Source organism: Acartia tonsa, chromosome 3 (assembly GCF_053477335.1).
Source record: "Acartia tonsa isolate MP-2025a chromosome 3, ASM5347733v1, whole genome shotgun sequence".
NCBI lineage: Eukaryota > Metazoa > Arthropoda > Copepoda > Calanoida > Acartiidae > Acartia > Acartia tonsa.
Window position 1 is genome coordinate 1677869 of NC_137262.1, and position 24794 is coordinate 1702662.

The window sequence follows — 24794 nt, forward strand, 5'->3', positions numbered from 1 at the left end:
GTCTCTTTCTCGTAGCTTTTTATTTTTTTCATGTGTGCAAAAGTAAGTTATAGAGTATCTCTCTCTGTAACTAACAAGCTCTTTTAAGTCTAGCTACGTGTATTTTTTAAAACAAAATACTAGATTCCTCTAGTTTATTAATTTTAGGAAAAGAAATCTATAGAGTAATAATTTTAATTAGAATGAGAATTATTTCTTGATCTATCTAACATTTATTTACTGTCTATAGTTGAAAAATTGTGGTCCTTTCCCTGGAAGTTTCTAGCGAGCACAGGAACCCCCACCTTAATTCAAAGTAAACATAAAGTTATCACTCTAATAAATCTCTTTTTCAGATGTAAAAATGGCAGCCGATAAATTGAGCTGTGAACAGATAGGACAATATCAAGATGCATTTGTTAAGTAAGTCACAGGGCTCGGCCGCCGCACATTAGCTGCCAGTTTAGTCCCGTTTGGATAATTTATTCATTTTCCTGAATAGACGGGTTGTCATGTTAGGAATAGTTAGATATCGCATCGTATTATAGACAGCGATTCGCTTACAGTGAAATGATTAATTCCTATTTTGTTGACTTCGATAATACAGTATGGCTCAGAACCGGCTTTACACCAGCAGTTACTGATCGGTTTAGAAGCCATACTGGAAAAGATTTTTTTATGTCCCTTGGGCGTAATCGTGGCTAATTTGTGACTACCGAGATCTGGCGAACATAACTCAGAAATATCTTAAAGACTCATATATTTTACAAATTGACCTTGTATATAAAACTGTTTAGTAATAGTAATAAATTCACCCCAAGGCTGTTTCTAAAAATATATAATACTCTAGTATGACAGTTTATTTTCTACCTTAGAAAGCCTGGTGTTGTCCTGTAATTATTGTAAAAAAAAACAAGGATGACAAATTCATACTAGCGAAGCTCAGGAACGATATGACAGACGAACATTCACTCCTGTAGAGTGGCAGAACTGCATAAACAAAATAAAATATATATAATTTTTGACAAAAATATACGTAAATTTGTTGCAAAACTTCTTAAATACAGAATACTGTTTATGGACATACCGACATTGTTAGGACTTGATTATAAATATGCTTCGCTTATAACACTGTACCTTACAGAAATAGGAATCAGTACAACAAAAATCATATCAATCGGATGATTATATCACATAAAAAATTGTTGTTAAAAAAGGTTAAAAGTCAACATGTTTAAAATGGACGTACGGCCATTCTGGTAACGATCATAGAGTTGCTACGCTTTCTAAATCGTACCTAACTACTTCAAGAATCATCATGCACAGTTTGAAATCGATAGGACAATTCTAACATGCCTAATTTAACGAAAAAAAGCAATCCGTTACGTAGGGACGGACAGACCGACCCTAATTATAGAAAAGCTTTGCTTTGAATAAACATAAGGAATCACTAGGAACTTAGATATACTTGCAAAGATTTTATTCCAGATAAGACCTAGCTAGACAAAACAAATATCTGAAAATTGTCTATGTAATGTAAAATAACAATTTCAGGAACATAAAAAGTTCACCAAGCAAATTAATTGGGATTTTCCCCAACTAGGATTAAATTTTGCATCGTTGTTTGATTTTTAAGTCATAGATGTCTTTTTTTTTCTTCATATGTTTGAACCGATATCATGTCTATTTTTAATATTCTTTCCCAAAAGTTATTTTGCTATTTATTTTACTGCTTTGTGTTTGAGTGAAAATTGTATCTAAGAATGTAAAGGATTTTCTAATTTGAAGTTTGTTATTTAAGCATAGATGACCAATAAACTGGCCCAAAGACCTCATTGTAGAGTATTATTTATATAATAAGGTGTCTGAATTTCGGTTTATAAACAAAGACGAGATAGTTTCAGCCACTGAAATCTTATGAAAAGTGCAATACCGACAAATAGATCAGATTGTAGAGTAGTATTTCTATGCATGGTTCTTATTTCAGGTTTGATAGTGACGCTGACGGGATTGTTTCAGGCATTTCTGATCCAACAGACAATAAAAGTAAAAGAGTAGTTAATCTATAAAAGGTTTCTGATTTCAGGTTTGATAGTGACGCCGACGGGGTTGTTTCAGACATTACTGACAATCAGACTGACCTAGAGACAACAAAAGTTAAAGAGTAGCTAATCTATAAAATGTTTCTTATTTCAGGTTTGACAGTGACGCGACAAGTTATTTAGAAATTACTGAGCAAAAGAATGACCGACAGAAAAAAAAAGTTATAGTATCTATTATATAAAGGTTTGATAGCGACACAAACAGGTTTTTTTCATGGAATACTAACCAACAGACTGACCGACAGAGTCAAATAGTAGCCATTCTATAAATGATTCTTATTTTAAGTTTGATTGAGTCGCTGATGGGGTTGTTTCAGACATTTCTGACTAACAGACAACAAAAGTTAAAGCGTAGCTATTCTATAAAAGGTTTCTGATTTCAGGTTTGATAGCGACGCTGACGGAGTTGTATCAGGCATTGAAATATCACAGATCATGAGATACATAGGTAAAACAAGGACAGCCATGTCCAAAAGTAAAAGATATAATTTAAAAAATATGTATAAAAACAATAGAAATATTGAGATTTAAAATTAGGTGTGATTTAATTAACTTATCATTTTCCAAATCTTAAATTTTGACGCGGTTTGTGACGAAACATAAACTCATATACATTGCTAAATGTTAATTATATTAGTTATTGATCAAAGTACCTGTAGCTTTTTGCTTTTTTAATATTAAAACTAATTATTATTATTTTTTTATATCGATGCGATGCGTGATTTTTCAGTTTTCCTAATCCAACGGATATTAATTGGTTTCGAAGCCATACTGGAATAAAAAATGCATACATTTGTGTTAGCTTGACTTTAAAACAACATTTGATACTGATCCGAATAATGTTTAGGTCAGAATCCAAGTGAAGCTGAGATACAAGATATGGTAAACACTGTAGATAAGGTTACAACTTATATTTTAATATTGAAAAGTAGTTTAATAAATCCTTATCCCATCCCAAGAGAAATCGCACTTAGAAAAAAAATGTCACCCCTCTCTAACCGCTGAACCGATCGGGTTCACCTTTACAGGGTAGCATGCCATAGGTGCCGAGAAGTTTAATAACTAATTTCGGGTATAGTCCTTTTCACGACATCCCTCCATAAGGGGCGATTAGTCGTATTTTTATAGGTTATTTTAGGTTAGGTTAGGTTATATTGTGTTAGGTGATTGCCCCACAGGGTTAGGTAATTGGCCCCGCAGGGTTAGAGCCCCCTCGCAGGGGCTAGAAATAGGAGAAAAGCTACTGTGAAAAATACGAAGAATCGCCCCTTATGGAGGGATGTCGTGGAAAGGACTATACCCCTAATTTCTTGGGAGGTGGGACCAATTTAATTCAAATTTTTCTTTTAAATCAAAAATACGAAAAATTAGGTTGATCAAACCTCTTGGGGCAAAGCCCCTAGAGGCTAGGGGCGAAGCCGCTAGTATACTTTAAAGGAAGTATTGTATACTCGATGTTGTTTAAATGGATTAATTCAACATTTAGGTTGTATGTCTAATCGAATGATTAAAAAAGTTTGAATATGATTTAATTAAATAAAAACATTCTTGAAATTTTGATGTATAGATATTAAACAAGGAAAACAATTTGTCAGTTTGAAAACAAGACAGTCAAAGACTCGCTCGCTAGGATTGCGGAATGAAATGATATTTAAGTAATCTAAATAAAAAATTCCATAAGCATGTCTTTAAAAAAGATTTGTAGAATAAAAAATCCGTTATAAAAGTAACAGGAAGTCTATCTATGTATACCTAAGGATCTAGCTAACCTCTAAACCAATATGGTTCCTTTTGCAATATAGCTTCTCGTGGGTTCTGAGAAGGTTTATAACTATTAGGGATGAGGGTACCTTGCACCCTCCCAGGAGAAATCAATCTTAGGAAAAATGATCCTCCAACAAAAAAATCTAAAATTTAAAAATTGGAGCTCGACTACCCCCCCCCCCCCCCCCCCATTCACACACACACACAAAAGTCCTCATGGGGCGTAGCCACTAGCTAATAATATAAATTGTCAAAAGCGAAGCTTTTCTATAATTAGGGTCGGTCCGTCCGTACGTCCGTAACGGATAGCTTTTTTAGTTAATTTATGCATGTTAGAATTGTCCTATTGATTTCAAACTTTGCATGGTGATTCCTGTAATAGTTAGGTACGATTTAGAAAGCGTAGCAACTCTATAATTATTACCAGAATGTCCGTACGTCCATTTCAAAAATGTTGATTTTTTTTATTTAGGATGGAACAGGAAACATAGATTTCCCTGAGTTCCTGTTAATGATGACACTGAAACACAACGAAGAAAATGCGGAGGATGAAATCAGAGAAGCTTTTAAAGTTTTTGACGGGGTAAAACACTAATTTTTATTAAAGGAGCGCAGCTACTATACCGACGGTTCAGGGAGTGAGGGGACATTGAAATAGAAATAATACTGGTACCCAAAGTTTTGTAAACACGTTGACTCAAAATATTGAACTTTGATTGGGTTCCAAAACTAACAGTGCATAAACTTTTCAATCAATAATTTACAGTTGGGGTACTATTGTTGATCAACATTGGGGAGTATATTAATTATTGTCTTATCCCATATGATCCCTGCCGCAGGTGACTTAAGAAATGAGTCTCTAAACAGCGTAAATCTCAATATCTAGGGTATAACGAACACAGTAATAGTGTCTGACTGATTATGACGTAACAAAAAAAATTAGCCAATGAGAGGCCACTATAAATTTTAAATTGGTCAATAACGGCCTCTCATTGGCTAATTTTTTTTGTTACGTCATAATTAGTCAGACACTATTACTGTGTTCGGGTATAACTTTTTATCAGTCTCTTAATTATATATTTTAAGAATCCTCTTACCAATGAGTCAATGTCACCTATGCACTTTGAAAATCGCTTGTTTTGCTGTTTTTTTTATATTTATCATTAAATTAATTTGATAAAAGCGAAGCTTTTCTATAATTAGGGTCGGTCCGTACGTCTGTTCGTACGTCTGAGACATATAGCTTTTTTCGTTTATTTAGGCATGTTAGAATTGTCCCATCGATTTCAAACTTTGCATGGTGATTCCTGTAGTAGTTAGGTATGATTTAGAAAGCGTGGCTACTCTATAATCATTACCAGAATGTCCGTACGTCTATTTTAAACAGGTTGATTTTTTACTTTTTTAACAAAACTTTTTTATGTAATCTAATTATCCGAATGTTCTGATTTTTGGTATACTGATTTATGGGACAACAAAGTACAATATTATAAGCAAAGCAACTCTATAATCAAGTCCTAAAAGTATGTCCATAAACATTATCCTGTATCAAGAAGTTTTTCAACAAATTTACTCACAATTTTGCTTTGACTCTTATTCATTTATATTCTGATTATTCAGTTCTGAAACTATACAAGTGTTAATGTCCATGGGTCCTATCGTTTTAGAGCTTCGCTTTTATGGATGTTGTCATCCTTGTTTTATTCTATATATATGTGTGTTTTATTAATCATTATTGTTTTATTTTCTAGGATGGTAATGGCTATATTAACAGACAAGAGCTAGCCTGTGTTATGATGAATATTGGTGAAAAATTAACTCAAGATGAAATACAGGTAGATAGATTGTTTTATTATTTGTGTAGCGTAGCACATCTGAGGAGGATGTGGGTTCGAATCTCGGCCAGTACCGCGTCATAACTAAAGGCTAAAAGAGCCCGAAGAAGTTTTAAAAAAAACATCATCATTATTCCTAAAAAAATAATATACATATTTGTTTACTTTTTGATATCCCAACTTTTTTTTGGTAAATAATGAATAACTTGAAAAAATTATATATTATTTGACCTTGTTGTTTATTCTTCAGCAAATCTTATATAATATTTATAAAGGTTGAATTACTGAAAAACACAGGAATTGTCGTAAAACTTGATTTAAAAAGAACAACTAAATGTCACATTCTGTAGATCACAATTATTGGTTGAAAAGTTAAGACACTACTCATTTGGAATCAAACAATCACAATTCAATAAAGTACCCAAAGCTTTTGAACCAAAGAATAAGGAAACGCGATTATAAAAGTTTGGTTACCATATTAATTACAGTTCCGTGTCCCCTACCTCCCTGACATAAATGTGTGCACATCCATAACTTATCCCCTAATCCTAATTCCCTTAAATGATTCTCAGTAAATCCTCAATATCCTTGCTCTGAGGACAATAGTTGCAACTAAATAGATATCTTTTTCTCGTATTCATTCGAATCCGGTGGATAGGAACCGGTTCTTATCCATACGAAAAAAATATGTCTAGCATCGTATTATATCCAGCTTTCTACGAAGTTAAAAATGTACAATCATTAGATTAAAACCAGTTTTTTAGCCCTTGCCTTCGGCACCTCGGGGCTAAAAAACTGGTTTTAATCTTATAATTGTACATTCTATATCCGCGGAAAGCCGTTTATAATACGATGCGAGAAATAACTATTCTTTGCTTCAATATGTTTTCTTTAATCTAATAAACCCATTATCTATTGATTGTTAAATATCTATAATACAAAGTAGCTTGATGTCTGTCCGTCCCTTAAGATCTCTGTAACCACAGAACCGATTGGATTGTACTCTTCAGGGAATATACCTACTGGTCGACTGTGGTGGTTTTAGACTATTTTCTTAGGGGTTGGAACACCCCCAACCCCCCCCCCCCCAAAAAAAAAAAAAAATTCCCCCCATAAATTTTTTTGAACAGTTTGAAATTAGTGGTTGCATCTTCAATTTTTTTAATTACTAATTTGGGCAAAGCCCTTAGAGGCTAGGGGCGAAGCCGCTAGTCCTTTAATGAAGACGCAAAAGAATAAAGTTGTCTGTTCGCTAAGATTTTGGTAACCACTGAACCATTTAAGATTTCATTTCATATAGATAATTTCGGTACTAGAAAGTTTTTTTCTTGTACAAAGGTTAGGTTAAAACTTAATCTTTATCCTCATATAATCATAATGGTAATATTGGGTTATTCCCCCCCCCCCGGCCCCCCCCCCTCCCCTAACTCCATTTTGTATATAAGAATCACGTAAAATATGTTACTATTTTGGTGTTTTTTTAAATTTGAAACATCAAACACAGATAATGGATATCATACTCATTAAATAGATTTCGGGTTAATTCTATCAATAAACTAACCATGGACAGAAAAATAGTTCTTTCTGCTGTTATGTTAGTCGTATGACATGTTTCGTAGTTAATAAATGAAAAGGAAAAGAAAATAAGAAAAGTTATTGACCTGACCATTCGATCCTTGTGACAAATAATCCTGGAAAGTTTGGAAACTTATGTGGTCTGTTCCAATTTCTTTGTGTTTAGTGCAGGAATCAATGGAAAGCTCAGTATTTTTCCTGAATTTTCTTAGATATATTCGTTTGTACCACGGCAATGTCAGGCGCGTTACAATTAGGGTTGGGCTGGATATCCGGTCTGGCCGGTTATCCGGCCGGATATCCGGCAATTTTCAATATCCGGCCGGATACCAAATATTAAAACTATCCGGTTACATGATATCTGGCTGATTTTTGACGCCGGATATCCGGTTATCCGATAAATTGCCGGATATCGAACGTTGGCCAGATATCCGGCCCAACCCTAGTTACAATGATAGTAAAAAGTCGAATTAAACAAACAATTTGTCATAAACTTTTATACACAATAAAAAGAAAATAATTTAGAAAAAATATTTTTTTTCTTTAATACATTTTTCAAAAACCATTCAGTTTTAATGCCACTTTGCCTATGCACAATTCCCTGGATTTGTCAATGCTGTTTTTGTTCAGTCCTCTTTTCTCTTTCTAGAGGTTTCCAATCATCTCCGCTTAGGTGTTAATCCAGCAAGTTTTATTATTCCTTAAATATCACATTAGCAGTGGTATATATCCCAGAGAATTAAAAGGATAAGACAATGACCGATAAATTAATGTACATACACCCATAATGATGATATAAGAAATTGCCAATTTTGTAGCTTGAAATTAGTGGTTGAAGCGCTTGGACACTTTACCTAAAGAACCTAATAATCAAAATTCAATAAAAGTCTCCAAGTTTTGAAGCCAACGAATAAGAAAATAGTATTATATAACTTTGGGGACTATTATAATAAACAACTCAATGTCCACTCCCTCCCTGTAAAAATCCGCAAAAACCTCTTTGATAAGCTTAACGATGCAATTCCTGTGGTGGTAAGCATGACGTTTGTTGCTGTAGTAATAATTTGGCGGTTTTGTTTGCTTTTGATTCATCTGTTTTGGTGAAGTAAAAAAGAAGTCCTTATGCGAGGGCGATAGAATCCTACTACAGATGCAAAACACATTTTTCATTTTCTCTCTCTGTTATATATGGAAATCTGTCACAGTTCCAAAACAAGAATAATTATGTTCATTGATTGCAATAATGGAATAAACAGATAAAACAAGAGATTTATAGTTTTTTTCTTCTTCAAATTTTCATTATAAAGAAAAAGTAAGTAACTTTCTTGGAATGAAAATTATACATAAAATTTTCCTGTCATTACTGATAGTTTCAAAACAAAAATCATAAGTTCATTAGCTGAAAACGGTGGCGTGCACGCCGATCAACCAAGAGGGAAGGGGTTGAAACGATTATGGGATGAAAAAGGGGGGGAAGGCAGCCCTTCCAAATTTTCTATTTTAGGAGAGGGGTGTTGTCATTACTCCATCTCAGACCGCTAGTTGCAAATAAATAATAGAACAGGCACAGATAATGGTATAAGTTGTTATATTTGTCGTAAAGCAAGGAAATCACGGGCGTGGTGTTAACAACCAAATGAAATGCAAAGCCCTATATGTGATATCCAAATCCATTGACCTCAAATACTCTCACTACGTAATCTATAATACAAAGTAGAACGATGTCTGTCCGTCCGTCCCTTAAGATCTCACTAAACCGATTGGATTCTACTCTTCAGAGAATATACCTACTGGTCCTGTTGTGGTTCTAGGCTATTTTGTTGGGGGGTGGAACGCCCCCAACCCCTCCCCTCCAAAAACAAAAATATCCCCCTCAATTTAAAAAAAAAAAAAACACATTGGGCAAAGCCCCTTGAGGTTAGGGGCCAACCCGCTAGTGGATATATAAATTATATGAGGGATTAAACACCGTTCACCTTTTAGAATTAAATGGGATACCAAAAAAGTTTCATTGTCAATTGAAAGAATAGTTATTACTCGCATCGTATTATAAACAGCTTTCCGCGGATATAAAATGTTCAATTACAAGATTAAAACCAGTTTTTTAGCCCTAGCCCCGAGATGCCGAAGGCATGGGCTAAAAAAACTGGTTATAATCTTATGATTCTATATTTTTATATTCGTAGAGAACTGTATATAATACAATGCTAGACATCGTTTTTTTATGGATGAGAACAGGTTCTTATCCACCGGATATTAATCGTTTTCGAATGAATACGAGAAAATAATTTAAATTAAAAAAAATCTTGGAAAATAATAGAAAGGATTGGGTATATTAGGGCTGATTTCATGAACATTCTTTTTGAAATAATCACATCACATATAAGCTTAACAAGTACACTTATTTTAATGTACCAATACGTTTTAATAATATCAAGAAACCAGGCGTTTATTGGTTTGTTTTTGCTTAAAGGAAATTACTTTTCCTGTAAAATTACTTTCTTTAGCGCAAAGCTTTTCATATATTTAGTTTGTCTGCGAGTAAAGATATATACTAATAACTCTAAAAACTGTCCAAAATTTATCTGAATTTTTCTCCTAATGGAAAATCTTCCAATTATCAGATTTGGGAATAATAGATTTGTTGCCAAATATAAATAATCCCATTACAATCATAAATAGCAGCCTTATTGCAAACAATACTAATCCTTCTTTTATTTTCGAATTAGGTCTTATAATGATAAATAAAATTATTCCTTATGTAGAATACAATCAGTGGTTTAAACACTTCACTTTATGAACCAACCAATCAGAATGCATGAAAAGTCCCCCAAGTTGTTTTTAGGGCATAGAATAAGAATTTTTTTTTAATTTTGGGGACTAATGTAATAAACAGCCCAATGTCCTCTCCATTCCTGCTGTATGAAGTATGAAGCTTCTCCAAAAAGCACAACAAAATGCAGTAATCTAAGGCCTTATTTCAAAGGTTAATCTAATAGAATATTTGCTTTAAACTAATATATTATTATCTTAGCTAAGCTACTTTGCAATGTTATCATTCTTGTAAAATTGTGTAGTGGTTCCTTTGTTGTCCTTTAAAATTCTTTTAAAGCACAAAAAAATAAATTAAATTGATCAATAAAAGTTTAAATAATTTTTTTTGCAGCTTTTTTCGGGCTTTGTAAATTGTTGGAAAATAATGACACTGTTCTATCTTACATTTGTTTTGGAAGAATACCATTAGTTTTTCACTTTGTTGCAAAAATGAGTTTTGATACAAGATTTTTTTTATAGAAAATCGCAGGAGCCCCTAGCATCTAGGGGCACTAGATACAAAGGTAAATAGCATAACAATAGTTTCAAATGTACCTTTGAAATCTTGTCCAAAATTGAGAAATCAATCGGTTAAGTCGTTATCGAAATCTTGAGCTTCAGACAAATAAAACTTACTACTTTTCATAAGAGTCGCCTCTTGAGAAGAAAAATCTAGAAAATTTGCACAAGTTAATACATAGTAGTGTTTATAAAAAATGGGGGGGGGGATAAGGTTATCAAACTCCCCTGCAAAATAGCTTAAAACCATCAAAGAACCACTATCTGTAATCCCTGAAGAGTAGTGCAAATAGGTCCAGTGGTTACCAAGATCTTAAGCTTCAGGCAGACATCGTTCAACTTGTGTTATAGATGATATCTTAGTTTAATTTTCGCTTTCATTGTAAATATTTAGGAGATGATAGACGATGCCGACATAGATGGGGATGGTCAAATAAACTATGAAGAATTCTACATCATGATGACTGGATCAAGTGCAAAATAAACAACATTTGCGCATTTCTTCCTCAAAACTCAAGTAAATTGTTAAAAATATTTAAAGTTGCACATTTCCTTTCCCAAAAAAATCATTAAAACTTTAAATGGACATAGTTTTTGAAATATGAGGGCTTTATCTAATAATATATAGAATTATTCTATTATGTCTTGTGTAAATTTAAACAACTAGTTTATTAACGCAAATAAATTTAACCTTTTCTATCCAGAGAGGGGGGACAATGGGCTATTCATTACACTAGTTCCCAAAGTTTTCTTATTCGTTGGCTCGACAAATTTGGAGTCTTTAATGAATTTTGGTTGGTTGATTCATGAAGTGTTCAAACGTTTCAATCACTAATTTCTATCTACAGAAGGGGTAATTTTGTATATCATCATTGGGGGTGTACATCAATTTATAGGCCATTGTCTTATCATTTTAGATCCCTGTTTTCTATCTATCTACAAATACTAAGATATTCTTTAGAAAATTTATTTATAAATCGTTATTTAAATTAAATATAAATTATTGTGATGATAGTAATATATTTGATTCAAACCAGGGGGACTCAACAACAGATTTGTATTATGAAAAACAAATAGAAGAATAGGGTAGACAAAGATTTATAATTTGAATAATGATTCCTAATCCGATCTAACATTCAAAATCTTTGTCCATTCTATTCAACCATGTAGTTTTCATAATATGTTGTCCTGTCCAAAGAGTTACTTAATTAGTACAGCACTATTGCATTAATATTAATAGAAAAAATCAGGGAAAAGGCCATGGAAAATAATATCAAACACAACAGTCAAAAACATGTGTACAAATTTTGACTATTTTGTTCAATTTATTTTCATGGTTCGAATCCCTGAAGAAATACTACAAATTATAAAGGAGAAAAAATTGGGTTAATTTTTGTTAATTTCAGAATAGACTTAGATTACATATCAATAATAATTATAATAATAATATAACTTTTATACAAAATCAATCTAATTTATTATTCATTATATAAATGTTAAGAAATAATTTAAACTCTTAATTTGATATAAACTAAATTAGCTCTTTTTACATGTAATTATTTCAGTTTTTGTAAGCAAATTAAAATAAATGCTAATACATTTCATTTTTTTGTTAGTTTGTAGGAAAGGAACTTTTTGTTACATATTCCACTAAAAGAACATTAATCTACCAACCCCTTTTTCCATAAAAATTCAAGGAGGATAACTTATGGGCGATCTTCTTGTGTTTGATGGAGTTTCCCATACTTTGAAGAAATAAATTAAAGAAAATGTGCTTGAAATGATTTGTAGTAGCATTCAAGTGTTAATGTTAATAAATAATTCTACTTTAATAGTTTTTAAACTCATAACTCAGTAAAATAATCAGGGAAAAGGGAATGAAAAACAAATAGAAAAATAGGAAAGACAAAGATTTGAGTAAGCACACTTTGAAATAACATTATTAAAATTAAATCTTTGCAAGTACTATTCTTCTTTATTCTTCAGAATATATTTTCTCGTATTCATTCGAATCCGGTGGATAGGAACCGGTTCTCATCCATACGAAAAAACTATGTCTAGCATCGTATTATATCCAGCTTTCTACGAATATAGAAATGTACAATCATAAGATTAAAACTAGTTTTTTTAGCCGGTGACTTCGTCACCTCGGGGCTAAAAAAAACTAGTTTTAATCTCATAATTGTACATTCTATAACCGCGGAAAGCCGTTTATAATACGATGCGAGAAATAACTATTCCTTTTTCTGGACAATATTCATCTTGTAAAATCTTGATTTGTTTCTATTTAGACAGACTTTGAATATGTTTTATTTGTTTACATTATACAACTCCTGTTTTATATCAAATTCAATTAAAAATCAAAAGAGATGTTTCCAGAAAAGGATCAGGTCTAGAATAACCAAACATCAGCGTTTCTCAAAGAATGAGCTATTAGTATGATTAGACATAAAGTGGATTCTTTTTTAAAAGTTAGAGTCACTTAGTTAGGCAAAATTATTTTTAATTAAAATCCTCCAAAATCACCTAAAAATGTACAAAAATTATAAAAAATCTTATGTTAATAGCCCTTTTATGATTTTATTAAATTTTTGTAGATTTGTTATGCGTTTTTCTCAAAACTTTTTAGCGAGCCTCACTAATTTTAGTAAGGCAGTGAGCCAAAACGTTGTTTGAGAATCTAGCTCTGATCTTTTCAGTGAAACATACCCTTATATCTTTGATCATGCCTAAGATTGTAATATATTTTGATTTATGAAAGTTTTGGTTTGTTATACATTGTTATATAATAAAAATAAAGAATAAAAATGTATTTTCTTTATTATGGATCTGAAAAAAATGTAAAAATTGGTACTAAATTGTGATATTAACAAAGTATAAATAATAAAATCTCATTTAAAGGAACCTTAAACATCACCTTGAACAAGAGATAATGCATCTGAACAAAAATGCTCGAATAAAAACCACTTTAATTTGGTTTATTGCATTTTTGCACAATAGCATGATAAAAGTTGAAATTTAAAAAAAAATGCGCGAAATTCTCTCGAACTGTTTATTTTGAATGTCCAAGTTAAGGCGTACTAATTTTTTTCAGAAGGATTATCCCTTGCCCCAGAAAAAATATTCAATGAAAAAAACTACATGTGATGTAAAAAAATACAATTAGATAGGTTTTAAGTCTTGCAACTAATACAACATATATATCATTTAATATATAATATATCTATCAAATAGATCTTTATATCAATCTACTACAATTAGGATATAATAAGAACAGGGTTTACACAATTATAAGAAAGCTTCTTTATAAGAATATTTATCCCTTGAAAACCTTAATCGATGAAAAGTTAATAACATATAAACTATACGTGTACAATAAAGTAATTTTTCTTAGAAGCGCAGCTACTCTATAACTAGGATTAGTCTGTATGTCCGTCAAACATGTTTTCATCTTCATTAATAGATTGTCTAACATTCTACTACATGAGGTGATTTATGACATTACCTGCCAAAAATCGACATTCCTATTAAATTATTTGTTATTTCTGCAATACATATAAACATAATTGTCTAAGTTTTTACAAATTAATAACCCCTGGAAACTAAAAATGTATTAAAATAACAAAGTTTGTTTGAATGTCTAAATATTAACTTGATATGAAATATCAACAGATTTTTTATAAAACATTTTCAATTTGAAAAAATGTAACTAAAGATTCGAACAATTTGTAAAAAGAGGGTTTTAAACAAAGAATACAACATCGATTAGTAGCATAGCATAACATAGGTCTTCCAGAAAGATACCATGCGATTCATGTTTCCCCCCCACCCCGAAACATACAGACGCACATATAAGTAGTTAAAGAGTAGCTCCGCTACTAAAAAATGTATAAAAGTTGTTTCTTGTGCTGTACACACATATAGGCATTGTGAACCAAACTAGAGATTCTGTTCTGTAGTTATATTTGTACAAAATTTTACTTATCTAGAAAACAATGTGTGAAAATATACAGAAAAAATAGAAAAAGAATCAAGTACCTTAATATTTCATACTAGGGCTGGGCCGGATATCTGGCCAACGTTCGAAATCCGGCAAATTATCGAATTCCCGGCATTATAAATCAGCCGGATATCCGTTAAGTTTCAATATCCGGCCGTCCGGCCCAACCCTAATTTCATTAAAATGAGAACATAAGATTCTAAACAAAATTATTGTTGATAAGATTTTTGAAAGTTTGGAATTGTTGCTATGTTTATAAATTGAAGTTGGTAGGTAATTACTTGGGTTGGGCCGAATATCCGGCCAATTTCAATAATCGGTCGGATAACGGATATCGAAACTATCCGGCTGATTTCTAATGGCGGATATCCAGTAATTTGCCGGATATCCAGAGTTGGCCAGATATCCGGCCCAACCCTAGTAATTACATTTATATCAACTATAGTAAATTGTAAATATTAATTGCCATTTTTAACATTAAGTTTTACTATTGAAGTTGATCAGATTTTTAAATTATAATTTATTAAATGTGACACTTAAATTAACTGGCATGTAGGGGATAATTTCATGAAGAGGATTTATTAAGTTAGTGATCCTTAGGACAAAGACCTTTCATGGAACTATCCCACATAATGAAAGCTATCTTTGATATTATTGATGAATATTCATAAATCTGAACAACTTTACTACATAAAAAACTTTATATGAACACTTACATCTAAAATACAGCCTAGAGATACGTGGGTTAGATTCAAATTTCAGATTTATTTTCTCATTCAATGTAGAACTTACCACTCCATAACAAGGGAGTTTGGTTTAAAAGGACATTCTATGAAGGAGGTCATGTCAAAATCAAACGTGTTTACACCTTCAAAATGATGAAAAACTTCAAATTACAAACTTTTTTTTTTGAATGGGTCAGAATTCACCAACTTTTGACATTACCCTCTTCATGTAACATCCCCTTTCACCTCAGAGTTTAACCTGAGAATAACTGTGTATAAAAAATGTTTTGTATAATGTTTATGTAAAAAACGAGTATTTAATTGATGCCCAGTGTAGTGGTGCTTATAGAAGGTTACACTTTCTTTGTCGTTTTCTAACTGGTTGAGGCCGTAGCACACATCTTACAGCTTCATCGAATACCTACAAAGGATCAATTTTGAGAGAATTGCAAATATTTAGAAGAAAAATAAAACGTATATGCATATGAAAGGATATTTACAGGTAAAATAAAAAATGATAATCTGACAAAAGGGGACTATCCACGAGCAAGTGATTCTAAGCACCTTCCAGCATTGATCCATAGTATTTTTTAGTAAATATACTAGGTTTATGTGTAATATTTGGTTTATCGACTAAAAAGTTAGGTTTTACCATTGTTTTATATGAAAAAAATGCATAGTCATCAAATGCTTTGTTGAGTTCAAAGGACAAAATAAAATAACACAACAGAAAAGCATCAAATGATGTAAATTGCAAAAGTACATTAATTAAACTGTTTACAATATTTCAAGTTACCAACCCTTTTTCTAAATATACATTTTTTTTATCAAAATGATATACTAATGTGTCAAAGCGAAATGAGGACAAAATGGCTAAAACAGGCCTGAGACTAAAATCAAAAACAGCCTAAAACTATCCTGAGACCTATGTAAAGCCTCCCTAACATTCATTCAGTGGTTAGAGAGATCTTGACAGTAAAACATAAAAACCTTACTACTTTCTGTTACAGGATATAGTTTTAATGCATAGAGAAAAACTTCAGATTGTCGAGACTGCATAAAGACAGCATTTTTAACATTAAACGTAGGTACTTACTTATCTTTCCTAATAAAGAAGAGAAGTTTTGCTCCTAATAACAAGGATAACCCGAGACCCAAATGGATGCCGTTACCTGTTTTAATCCGCGCTGTGTGAGCGCAGAACACTCTAGATACTTTACAGCTCGTATTTTATTGGCTAGTTTCTGTCCCTGTTCTCTTTTCAGAGGAGATTGCCCATTGTCCGCTAAAGCTTGCAGCGCCTCTTTGTCCTCGCGCAAGTCAATTTTGGTTCCTGAAACAAAAAATATTAAAAATCATATTTATAGTGGGTGTGCCAAATCTTTTATTTCAATCAATTACCTAAGCTTCCTACAGGGTTGCATATTCTGCACAAGATAGAGTTTTCTCTTTTATATTTTTTTCCTTCTCTAGTTTTGCCCAAAGGAGGTGGATAATGTAATAGCTATTTCTCGCATCGTATTATAAACGGCTTTCCGCGGATATAGAATGTACAGTTATAAGAATAAAACTAGTTTTTTTAGCCACGAGGTGCCGATGGCACCGGCTAAAAAAACTCGATTAATCTTATGGTTGTACATTTTATATTCGTAGAAAGCTGGATATAATACGATGCTAGACATAGTTTTTTCGTATGGATGAGAACCGGTTCCTATCCACCGGATTCGAATGAAAACGAGAAAAAAGTTTTAATTATTCATTATTTTATTCATTTTTTCCTCCCCTCCAACATATTTTTATTATGCCCCCCCCCCCCTTTTTGCAGGGGATCTCATGCAGCAGAAAATACACCCCTGGCTTCCTAATAAAGGAAGCTGTATAAGATTTGTTACATTTCTAGAATGTTTCTAAAATAAAAAAAATCGGGTTTAACGGGATCGCTAAATCCGGTTGCCCTTTATCAAATTGTAATTATCTTAAAACACTAAAATATTGTATTATATAAAGAAATTTATGCTTTAAAATACAATATTTGAAAATAAATGTGATTGTCTTTATTGCAATATACCAATTCTGTAAATAAATCTTAACTCTAACCGATCAAAATTATAGAAAAAAACGTAAGTAACAACATAAATCATAATTATAAGTTAAGAAATGTAAATGTTAATTTGTTTGTTTTATTCTAGATATAAAATAATAATAAAGCTTAAAGTATTAGGTTTCTTTATCCAAGCAAATTCAAGGCTTCGTTTGTATTAAAGATATTCTAGTAAAAAATGCTTATTTATTATTTAACAAGGAAAATTGTTTCCACAAGTTGTGCAACCATAACAAACTATCTAGCAACAATTTAATGTAAAGACTTAATGAATTTTAACCAAGTATCTTGTGAAGGATAAGACAATGGACTATAAAATAATTGTCAGCTACACCCCCAATTATGTTAAACCCTTCCTTAGATTTAATTTATTGTTAGAAAATTTGAGAGTCCAAAGATTTTAGTCTAACGAATTAGAGAATGTGTTTGTAAAAAATATTGGGGGCCAACATAATTTCTAATGTCCTCTCCCCCCCCCCTGAATTTTGCAGAGTAACGTCTATATTATAGTTTTGACGAATCTAACGTCTGTTAATCAAAGACTGACATACAGGCATACATGAGTCATGGAGCAGCTACCAAATAAACGAGATACATGTTCTAAATAATAAAGAAAACGAGATACAAATAGTTACCTAGTGATTTAAATCAAGGGGGAGGGGGGGGGGGGGGGGAATTCTGACACATTTGCGTAAACCTGGTGTATAGGCTTTATCTTTGGTTAAGAGGATAGGTTATTAGGGATAAAATCATTCTTATATGATGAATTTCCCCCAGATTTAAGATTTTTTGGATGGGCCTCCAGGTTCCGGAGCTCCAGGCCTCCAGGTGGTCTCTCTACAGGTAAAAATGAAAAAATTTTTTTTTAAGAGTTAGATGTCAGCTTATGAGACAAAATATGTATGTTTTTTCTTCAAATATGTGAATAACAATCAAAAAGAAGCATATTTTGTTTTATAAGTTAAACTCTAACTCTTCAAAAAAAAAATCTTATTTTTAATTTTTACCTGTACAGAGACCACCTGGAGGCCTAGCCAAAAAATCTTAAATCTGGGGGAAATTTATCATATTATAAGAATGATTTTATCCCAATAACCTATCCTCTCAGTCCAAAGATAAAGCCTATACACCAGGTTTACGCAAATGTGTCAGAACTCCCCCCCCCCCTTTAAATAATGCATTGATTGTGTGAATTGAATAGCCTCACCTATTAATAATATTGGTGCGTCTGGGCAGTGGTGCTTGATTTCTGGACACCATTTTGAGGTCACATTTTCAAAACTGGATGGAGATACCACACTGGTCACAAAAACAAGTGTTTCTACAATGCCGCCTATCTTTTTTAGTAGCGAAGCTACTCTATAATTTGAAATGTCCGTCTGAAACGTTTATGGGGAAACGTGATTTTCTTGGCTCCTATTCAAGATACACGACTGGAATTTTCAGGGATAATAAATAGTTTGCATTCTGCATATTTTCAACAAATTTCATTAATCCATAATTTTTTTAGCTTCGCTACTTATGGATGTTGTCATCCTTGTTTAAATCAAGCTTTTCTTAGATGAAAATTTCAAGACTTTCTTATTATTCTTATTCCATTCAAGGATCTAAAGGGATAAGACAGTGGCCGATAAATTGATGCGCATCCCCAATGATGATAAACAAAATTACACCTTCTTCAGATTAAAATTAGCAGTTGAACTTGAAACGTTTGGAAACTCAATTAAATGATTCAACCAATCAAAAATCACTAGTCACTAAAGTTGTTACGCCAAAGAATATGAAAACGTTATTTTAAAACTTTATGGACTAGTGTTATAAACAGTCCATTGTCCCCTCTCTCTCTTTCTGTTTTCCATTCATAAAAATGTCATTCTGTTCGTCATCTTAATAGCAAGAACTTTAACTAATCTTGCGATTTGGCGGATTTATAGAAACACCAGACCTAAAGCAGATAAGGAAAACGTCTGTTTGTGGGTAGGACAAGGGCCGTAACCGGTCATAGTCCTCTTGACCGGCCGTATCCCATAGGCCGAGACTGACGGGCACTCCGTCACACACCATAGGCGCGGAATAATTATCGAACCTGAAAAATAAATATATCTTAAGTTAGGTACCTATTGTCCTAATGGATTTTTTTTACTTTGATTTTACATCAGATTATCTTGTAGGTACTCTAATAAAGTAAAACTTGTAGCTGGCTAGAATAAATATTAATCCCCTTTACACCATCCCCTCCTAGTGGATGAACAAATTGTCCAATAAATGATGTCTATGTTAGCAACCTAAATTGACAATTTGTTAACTTTTGACTGACAGAAAATCAGAGGCAAAACAGTTTGTCTTTATATATTAGATAAACAAAAAAGGGGGGAGGCGGAAAAGACACTTTTTAAAACTAAAATTAAAAGTCAAAGGAACTCAACTAAATAAGGTGTCACAGCTTTGAGATTTGCAGGAGAAGTGTGGCTTTACTAGCCGTTCAATATATTTGCACTTGACACTTGAAATATTACAAGTGTCAAGTGAAAATATAAGGGAAATTTTTATAAAAAAAAAGTTTATCTCAGATAATTGAAAATGGTCTAATTTGGCGAGAAAAGGCAAAAAAATTCGGCGGGAAACGGCAGTTCCAACTCCGTTTCTTTAAATCAACTGTTATGCCAAATCTTATTGCTAACACTCTTTAATTAGTTGAGTTCCTTTGACTTTTAGTTTTGGTTTCATAAAGTGTCACTTCTGCCCCCTCCCTTTTAGTTGTTTATAAAAAAAAAGCATCTACTGTCCAAACAAGAACGAAATACTTACACAGTAGGAACATATTCTCCTGGAAAGCTATCTGTTGTGTATGATATGAGCATACATGTTTTCCCGACCGTACCATCACCCACCACCACACATTTGATGGGCCGACCAGACGACATCGCGTCAAAGTTACGCAGCTAAAATAAAATATAACACATTAATAATACACAATGCAAAGAGTAAGAATTTTGAGGAAAAATAAAAGTAAGGTATTACACAGTGCAAATATTCAATGCAAAATATAATCGCAGATGGTAGTATTAACACAAGAAACCTACACAAAAAAATAAATACTAAACACGAGTCTGAGCCTCTAAGGGGAAAAAATAGTTAATATAACATACTACGTCGGACAGAATAACCAAGTTTTATAGTAGCTGTTCTGTTAACAATCAATTTAATTACATTTGACCCATTCATGAGCAAAAAATGGCCATTTCTAACAAATATATTCTTTACAAGTTAAGAAAAGCAAAGCAAACATAATTTGTCAAGTCCCAACTGTAACACAATAGAAAGGGAATAAACTTCTGAAAAACAAATGGCTTGTTGAAAAGAACAAACAGAGTGGCTACAAGTATTTTAGAAGTAAAATGAAATTTAAAAATCCAAATGTAAAATTGGTATTTTGTTCAGAAATTCAAATAAGAAAGAAAAAGACGACAAATAACTCAATTATTATTTCTACCAAAAAAACATAGTAAACATCGACTTGATCAATGATTTCTTGGGTCAATTAAATGATTGAAATCATATTGACAAATCAAGATGTTTTTTTCTCTATGATACAAACAATCTTTATTATCATATTATCTTTCCTAGGCAGCAACGCAGTGAGAAAATAACAAAAAAGTTTTGCAATTTCATGACTAACTCCTCTTTTCTCTCTCTCAACTTATATTAGGCCAAGTCTTTTTTAAACACCTCTTGGGACCAAAGGAAAAATTATAATGGACAGGAAAATTATAATTGATTTTATAATGGTCGATTTTATTGTTTTCTTTCTATAGTATACTAACGCAGTATGAACGAATATAGTTCCTTTGTTATTAGCACAAAAAAAAATTTAAATGTTGCATGTAAAGGCCTCATCCACAAAAAAAAACACTTTCGTTTCTTTTTATTATTATAAGATAATATTAACAAAAAAATTTGTGGTCAAAATCATCTCAACTCATTAAATACACTTCATGTACTTTTTATTTCAGGAGAAATTAACAACCCTGTCTTCATTATTACCAAATAATCATTACTTAAATTGGTGGAAAATATATTGGCTTAAATGAATGGAGGTTTCCAAATGTTTTTGAACCAAATAGTTTCTGCACACAATTAAAGAAAAAGACTTGTATTCTAAAAATATGCAATATTTATGTGAACAATAAATAGTTGTATTTTAAAACAGATTTCAAATCTAATCATGTATTTCTTTATTAAATTCTTAAATAATAGGTATACATTATATATATAAGATTTTTTTTTAACTTTATTCTCTTTCCTACAAGTTAACAATTTATTTGTTTTTGAATATATTTCCTTATAAATAGCACATCATTAAAAAATATTTTTGCACTTGCAAAATTATAATTGCTAATAATTTTCAACTTTTAAATTATTTAAAGATTAAACAAAAGTATAGGTACATTCAATGCGTTAAAGTATACCTATTATAGCTTAATTTTTTTCAATAATATATGAAATGAGTATGCGATATAATAATAATCAATCAATTCAGTTAGAATAATAAAGACAATTTTTAACAAAGATAGCAACGCAAAAGGAAAAGTATTCGTAAATAATTACATTGTTAAGTACATTGTAGAATGCTTTTACAGAGTATAACTGTAGAGTTATTCTTCATATTAGTTAATGGATGAACATATTTAGGTTATTGCTGGTCCCAATTGATAGCGATTTCCAGGGCAGCAATGTCAAAGACTTGGGTAGTTTTAAATTTTTTTTTAGCTACCTTCCCCCTGGAGCAGGGTTTCGGATCCGGATCCGGATCCGCAAGGATCCGCATATTTTGAGTCCAAGGATCCGGATCCGGATCCGCAAAAAAAATGCGGATCCGGATCCGGATCCTTAGACTCCAAAAAATGCGGAAAAAATGGAAAAATCTACCTAAATTTATATAAAATCTCAGACATTCTCTTGATGAGAGCCAATCTTTAAGGTTTAGGTTCAGACTTGAAAATTAAAAGTATTTTTGACTTCGAATTGAAGAATAAATTTTTTTGAAAAATTTGGTGATTTTATTTTTATTGTCAAAGATCCGGATCCGGATCCGCACTGACCAAATTTTGAGGATCCGGATCCGGATCCGGATCCGGATCCGCATAAAATCAATGCGGATCCGAAACCCTGCCCTGGAGGCGAGAACGCTAATTTTGTTTAGAGTATAGGTAAGGAAGATTGTTTATATAATAAAGTAAAAACAAAAATTTAAATATCACTTACCTTTATTACACTATACTATAACAATTCATTTTTTTTTCTACATAATATTGAGCTTAAGAATACTGATGCATAAATATCACATTCACTACATGCTGTAAGTTTTAACAGTTTCTGAAAATAAACAAATTGTCAAATAAATCTTCATAAATTTTAAAAAGACAATGGATGTTCATGTACGAAACAATACAGGTTCGATTGAGTAATGTTTTTTTTTTAAATTGTATTTAAAACATTCTAAAAGTACGATTCCCTTCTTAAAAATCTACAGACACTTTTTTACAATCGGTTGTCGCCTAAAGTAGATATTTTTCCTTGGAGCTAAAGAAAGATAATTTAAGCAGCTTGAATAAGATTAGACCAGACACAATACGAATGTTATATATCAAACAAAAAATCATCTAGCTTAATTTTTTTGACGGAGGTTGAAGTTACCTCCCCCACCCCCCCTTCAGGTTGTGTCCAGTCGTTTACAAGATATTATTGGACATACATACCTAGAGAAGGATAAAAATCCTGTTGAATTAGGAATGTTGATACAAAAAAATGAATTGTAGTTCTAAAACTAGCATGCATATTTTTTGTAATAATTACAGTTTCCTGTAGACAATAGTACCCAAGGTTCCGTTAATTCAAAGACTAATATTTACAGGATTGACTGAAAAAAAGGGTACTATTAATTTTTATTAAAGGTCAGAAGCATCAATATCCTTCCGTCCACAATAAACTTTATAAAAGGAAGAATACCTAGTACGTCTGATATGCCAATTCTCAATAAAAAATATTAAAACCTTCTCTGTAGTTACTAAGTTAGTGAAATCTACATTAAAAAAAACCCTCAGGCCTCTGTGTGTAGTAGCTCGCGAGAAAATCTAGATTTGGTTCACTTACTTTTAGGCATAAAACGTACAGATGGACTTAAAATCCCAGGCAATGTAAGCGCAGCTACTAAAAACTATTGAATAAGATTCGAATACCTTAGTTTGACAATGAATAAGTTCGTATTAATCCGAAAAAAAAGATACCTAATTTACTTTGTATCATGTAATGTGCAAAATTTCCAATGACTCATAATTAACATTGTAAAATAACTTATTAATAGAAAAAAAAATTATTACCTAGGTATCAAATCGTTGAATTTGAAAAGAATTTTAAAAAATGATTTAACAAAAAAATATTTAGGTATTAAATTTACATTGTATACGTATACATATGCAAATGTGTATGAGTAAAAAAATTAACACGAAAACTTTTAAGAAAACAATGATCCAAAATAAATATTGTTTAACTTGTTAAACCCAGATTTAAAAAAAAACTTATAAGATAAAATTTTAAGCACAGCACTTTCAAGATAAAAAAAACAATTCATGAATTTAATTCACTAAAACTGCATTCAAAATAACCAAAAATAACGTTATTTTGATGAAAACATGATAAGACGAAAACATGCACTTTGCTTTGCCTTCGTTGATGGTTTATAACAAACTGATGTTGTCACACAATTTTCAAAATAACTGGCCTCATAAAAAATGAAATAGTATTGTTGGCATATAATAAAAATCTTCGAAGTTTATATTTTTTGGAAGATTTTTTGGAATTAAAATAGATCAAAATAATTTCTCGCATAAATTACAATTTAATTTTTTATTTGGTGGATTTTTTTTTCTTTGTCCTTACCCACATAAACATTGTTCTGGCAACATGGTCCATGTAGGTGTGTACACTGCACCATTTTAGAACCATGGACAAATAATTTTTATAAATATGGATAACAATTTTAAAACTTATTTTAAAAAAAAACAAATATTCGAATTATTTGCACTAAATTGGTAAAATTAATATAGTTTTTTTAAAACAATTTTATCAATTTCTTTATTATCGTATTTGTCTATGAAAGCCAGGGTACACCCTGGCAAAGAATACTAAAATTAGAAAACAAACCCAAACATTATAATGTTAAAATTTTCGAAATTTTTCATTCTTTTAGTCTAATAAACAAAAAAAAAGAAAAAATAATACACTTCAAAATATTACCAAATACATTTTTATATCTTTTAGTAATCTATGAAAGTCAACATCTGTTTGGGTAATATATAAACGACATTACATTCTATGGTA

The 24794-nt window shown here is 31.6% G+C and overlaps 2 protein-coding genes across 7 annotated transcripts; one reads left to right on the forward strand and one right to left on the reverse strand.

The window, feature by feature from the left end:
• The first annotated feature begins 339 nt into the window (after positions 1-339).
• On the forward strand, positions 340-12463 carry LOC145313023 (neo-calmodulin-like). Its single transcript, XM_080152259.1, has 6 exons — positions 340-402; positions 2465-2529; positions 2929-2981; positions 4318-4428; positions 5597-5680; positions 10983-12463. The coding sequence occupies exons 1-6, from the start codon at positions 344-346 to the stop codon at positions 11070-11072; spliced, it is 462 nt and encodes a 153-aa protein (XP_080008385.1). The 5' UTR covers positions 340-343; the 3' UTR covers positions 11073-12463.
• Positions 11542-22810, reverse strand: Mtl (Rac family small GTPase Mtl). 6 transcript variants are annotated; one of them, XR_013877197.1, is made up of 7 exons: positions 22680-22810; positions 20223-20356; positions 19360-19500; positions 18622-18713; positions 16486-16646; positions 15305-15734; positions 11542-15075 (listed from the first exon to the last, which is right to left on the reverse strand). XR_013877197.1 is itself a non-coding variant. In XM_080152257.1 (6 exons), the coding sequence occupies exons 2-6, from the start codon at positions 20336-20338 to the stop codon at positions 15657-15659; spliced, it is 588 nt and encodes a 195-aa protein (XP_080008383.1). In that variant the 5' UTR covers positions 20339-20356; positions 22680-22810; the 3' UTR covers positions 11542-15656. The 6 variants fall into 6 exon arrangements, 1 of the variants encoding a protein (XP_080008383.1); XR_013877194.1 differs by having other exon boundaries at positions 15271-15734; XR_013877198.1 differs by having other exon boundaries at positions 11542-14835; positions 15017-15734.
• Between the last annotated feature and the right edge of the window lie 1984 nt (positions 22811-24794).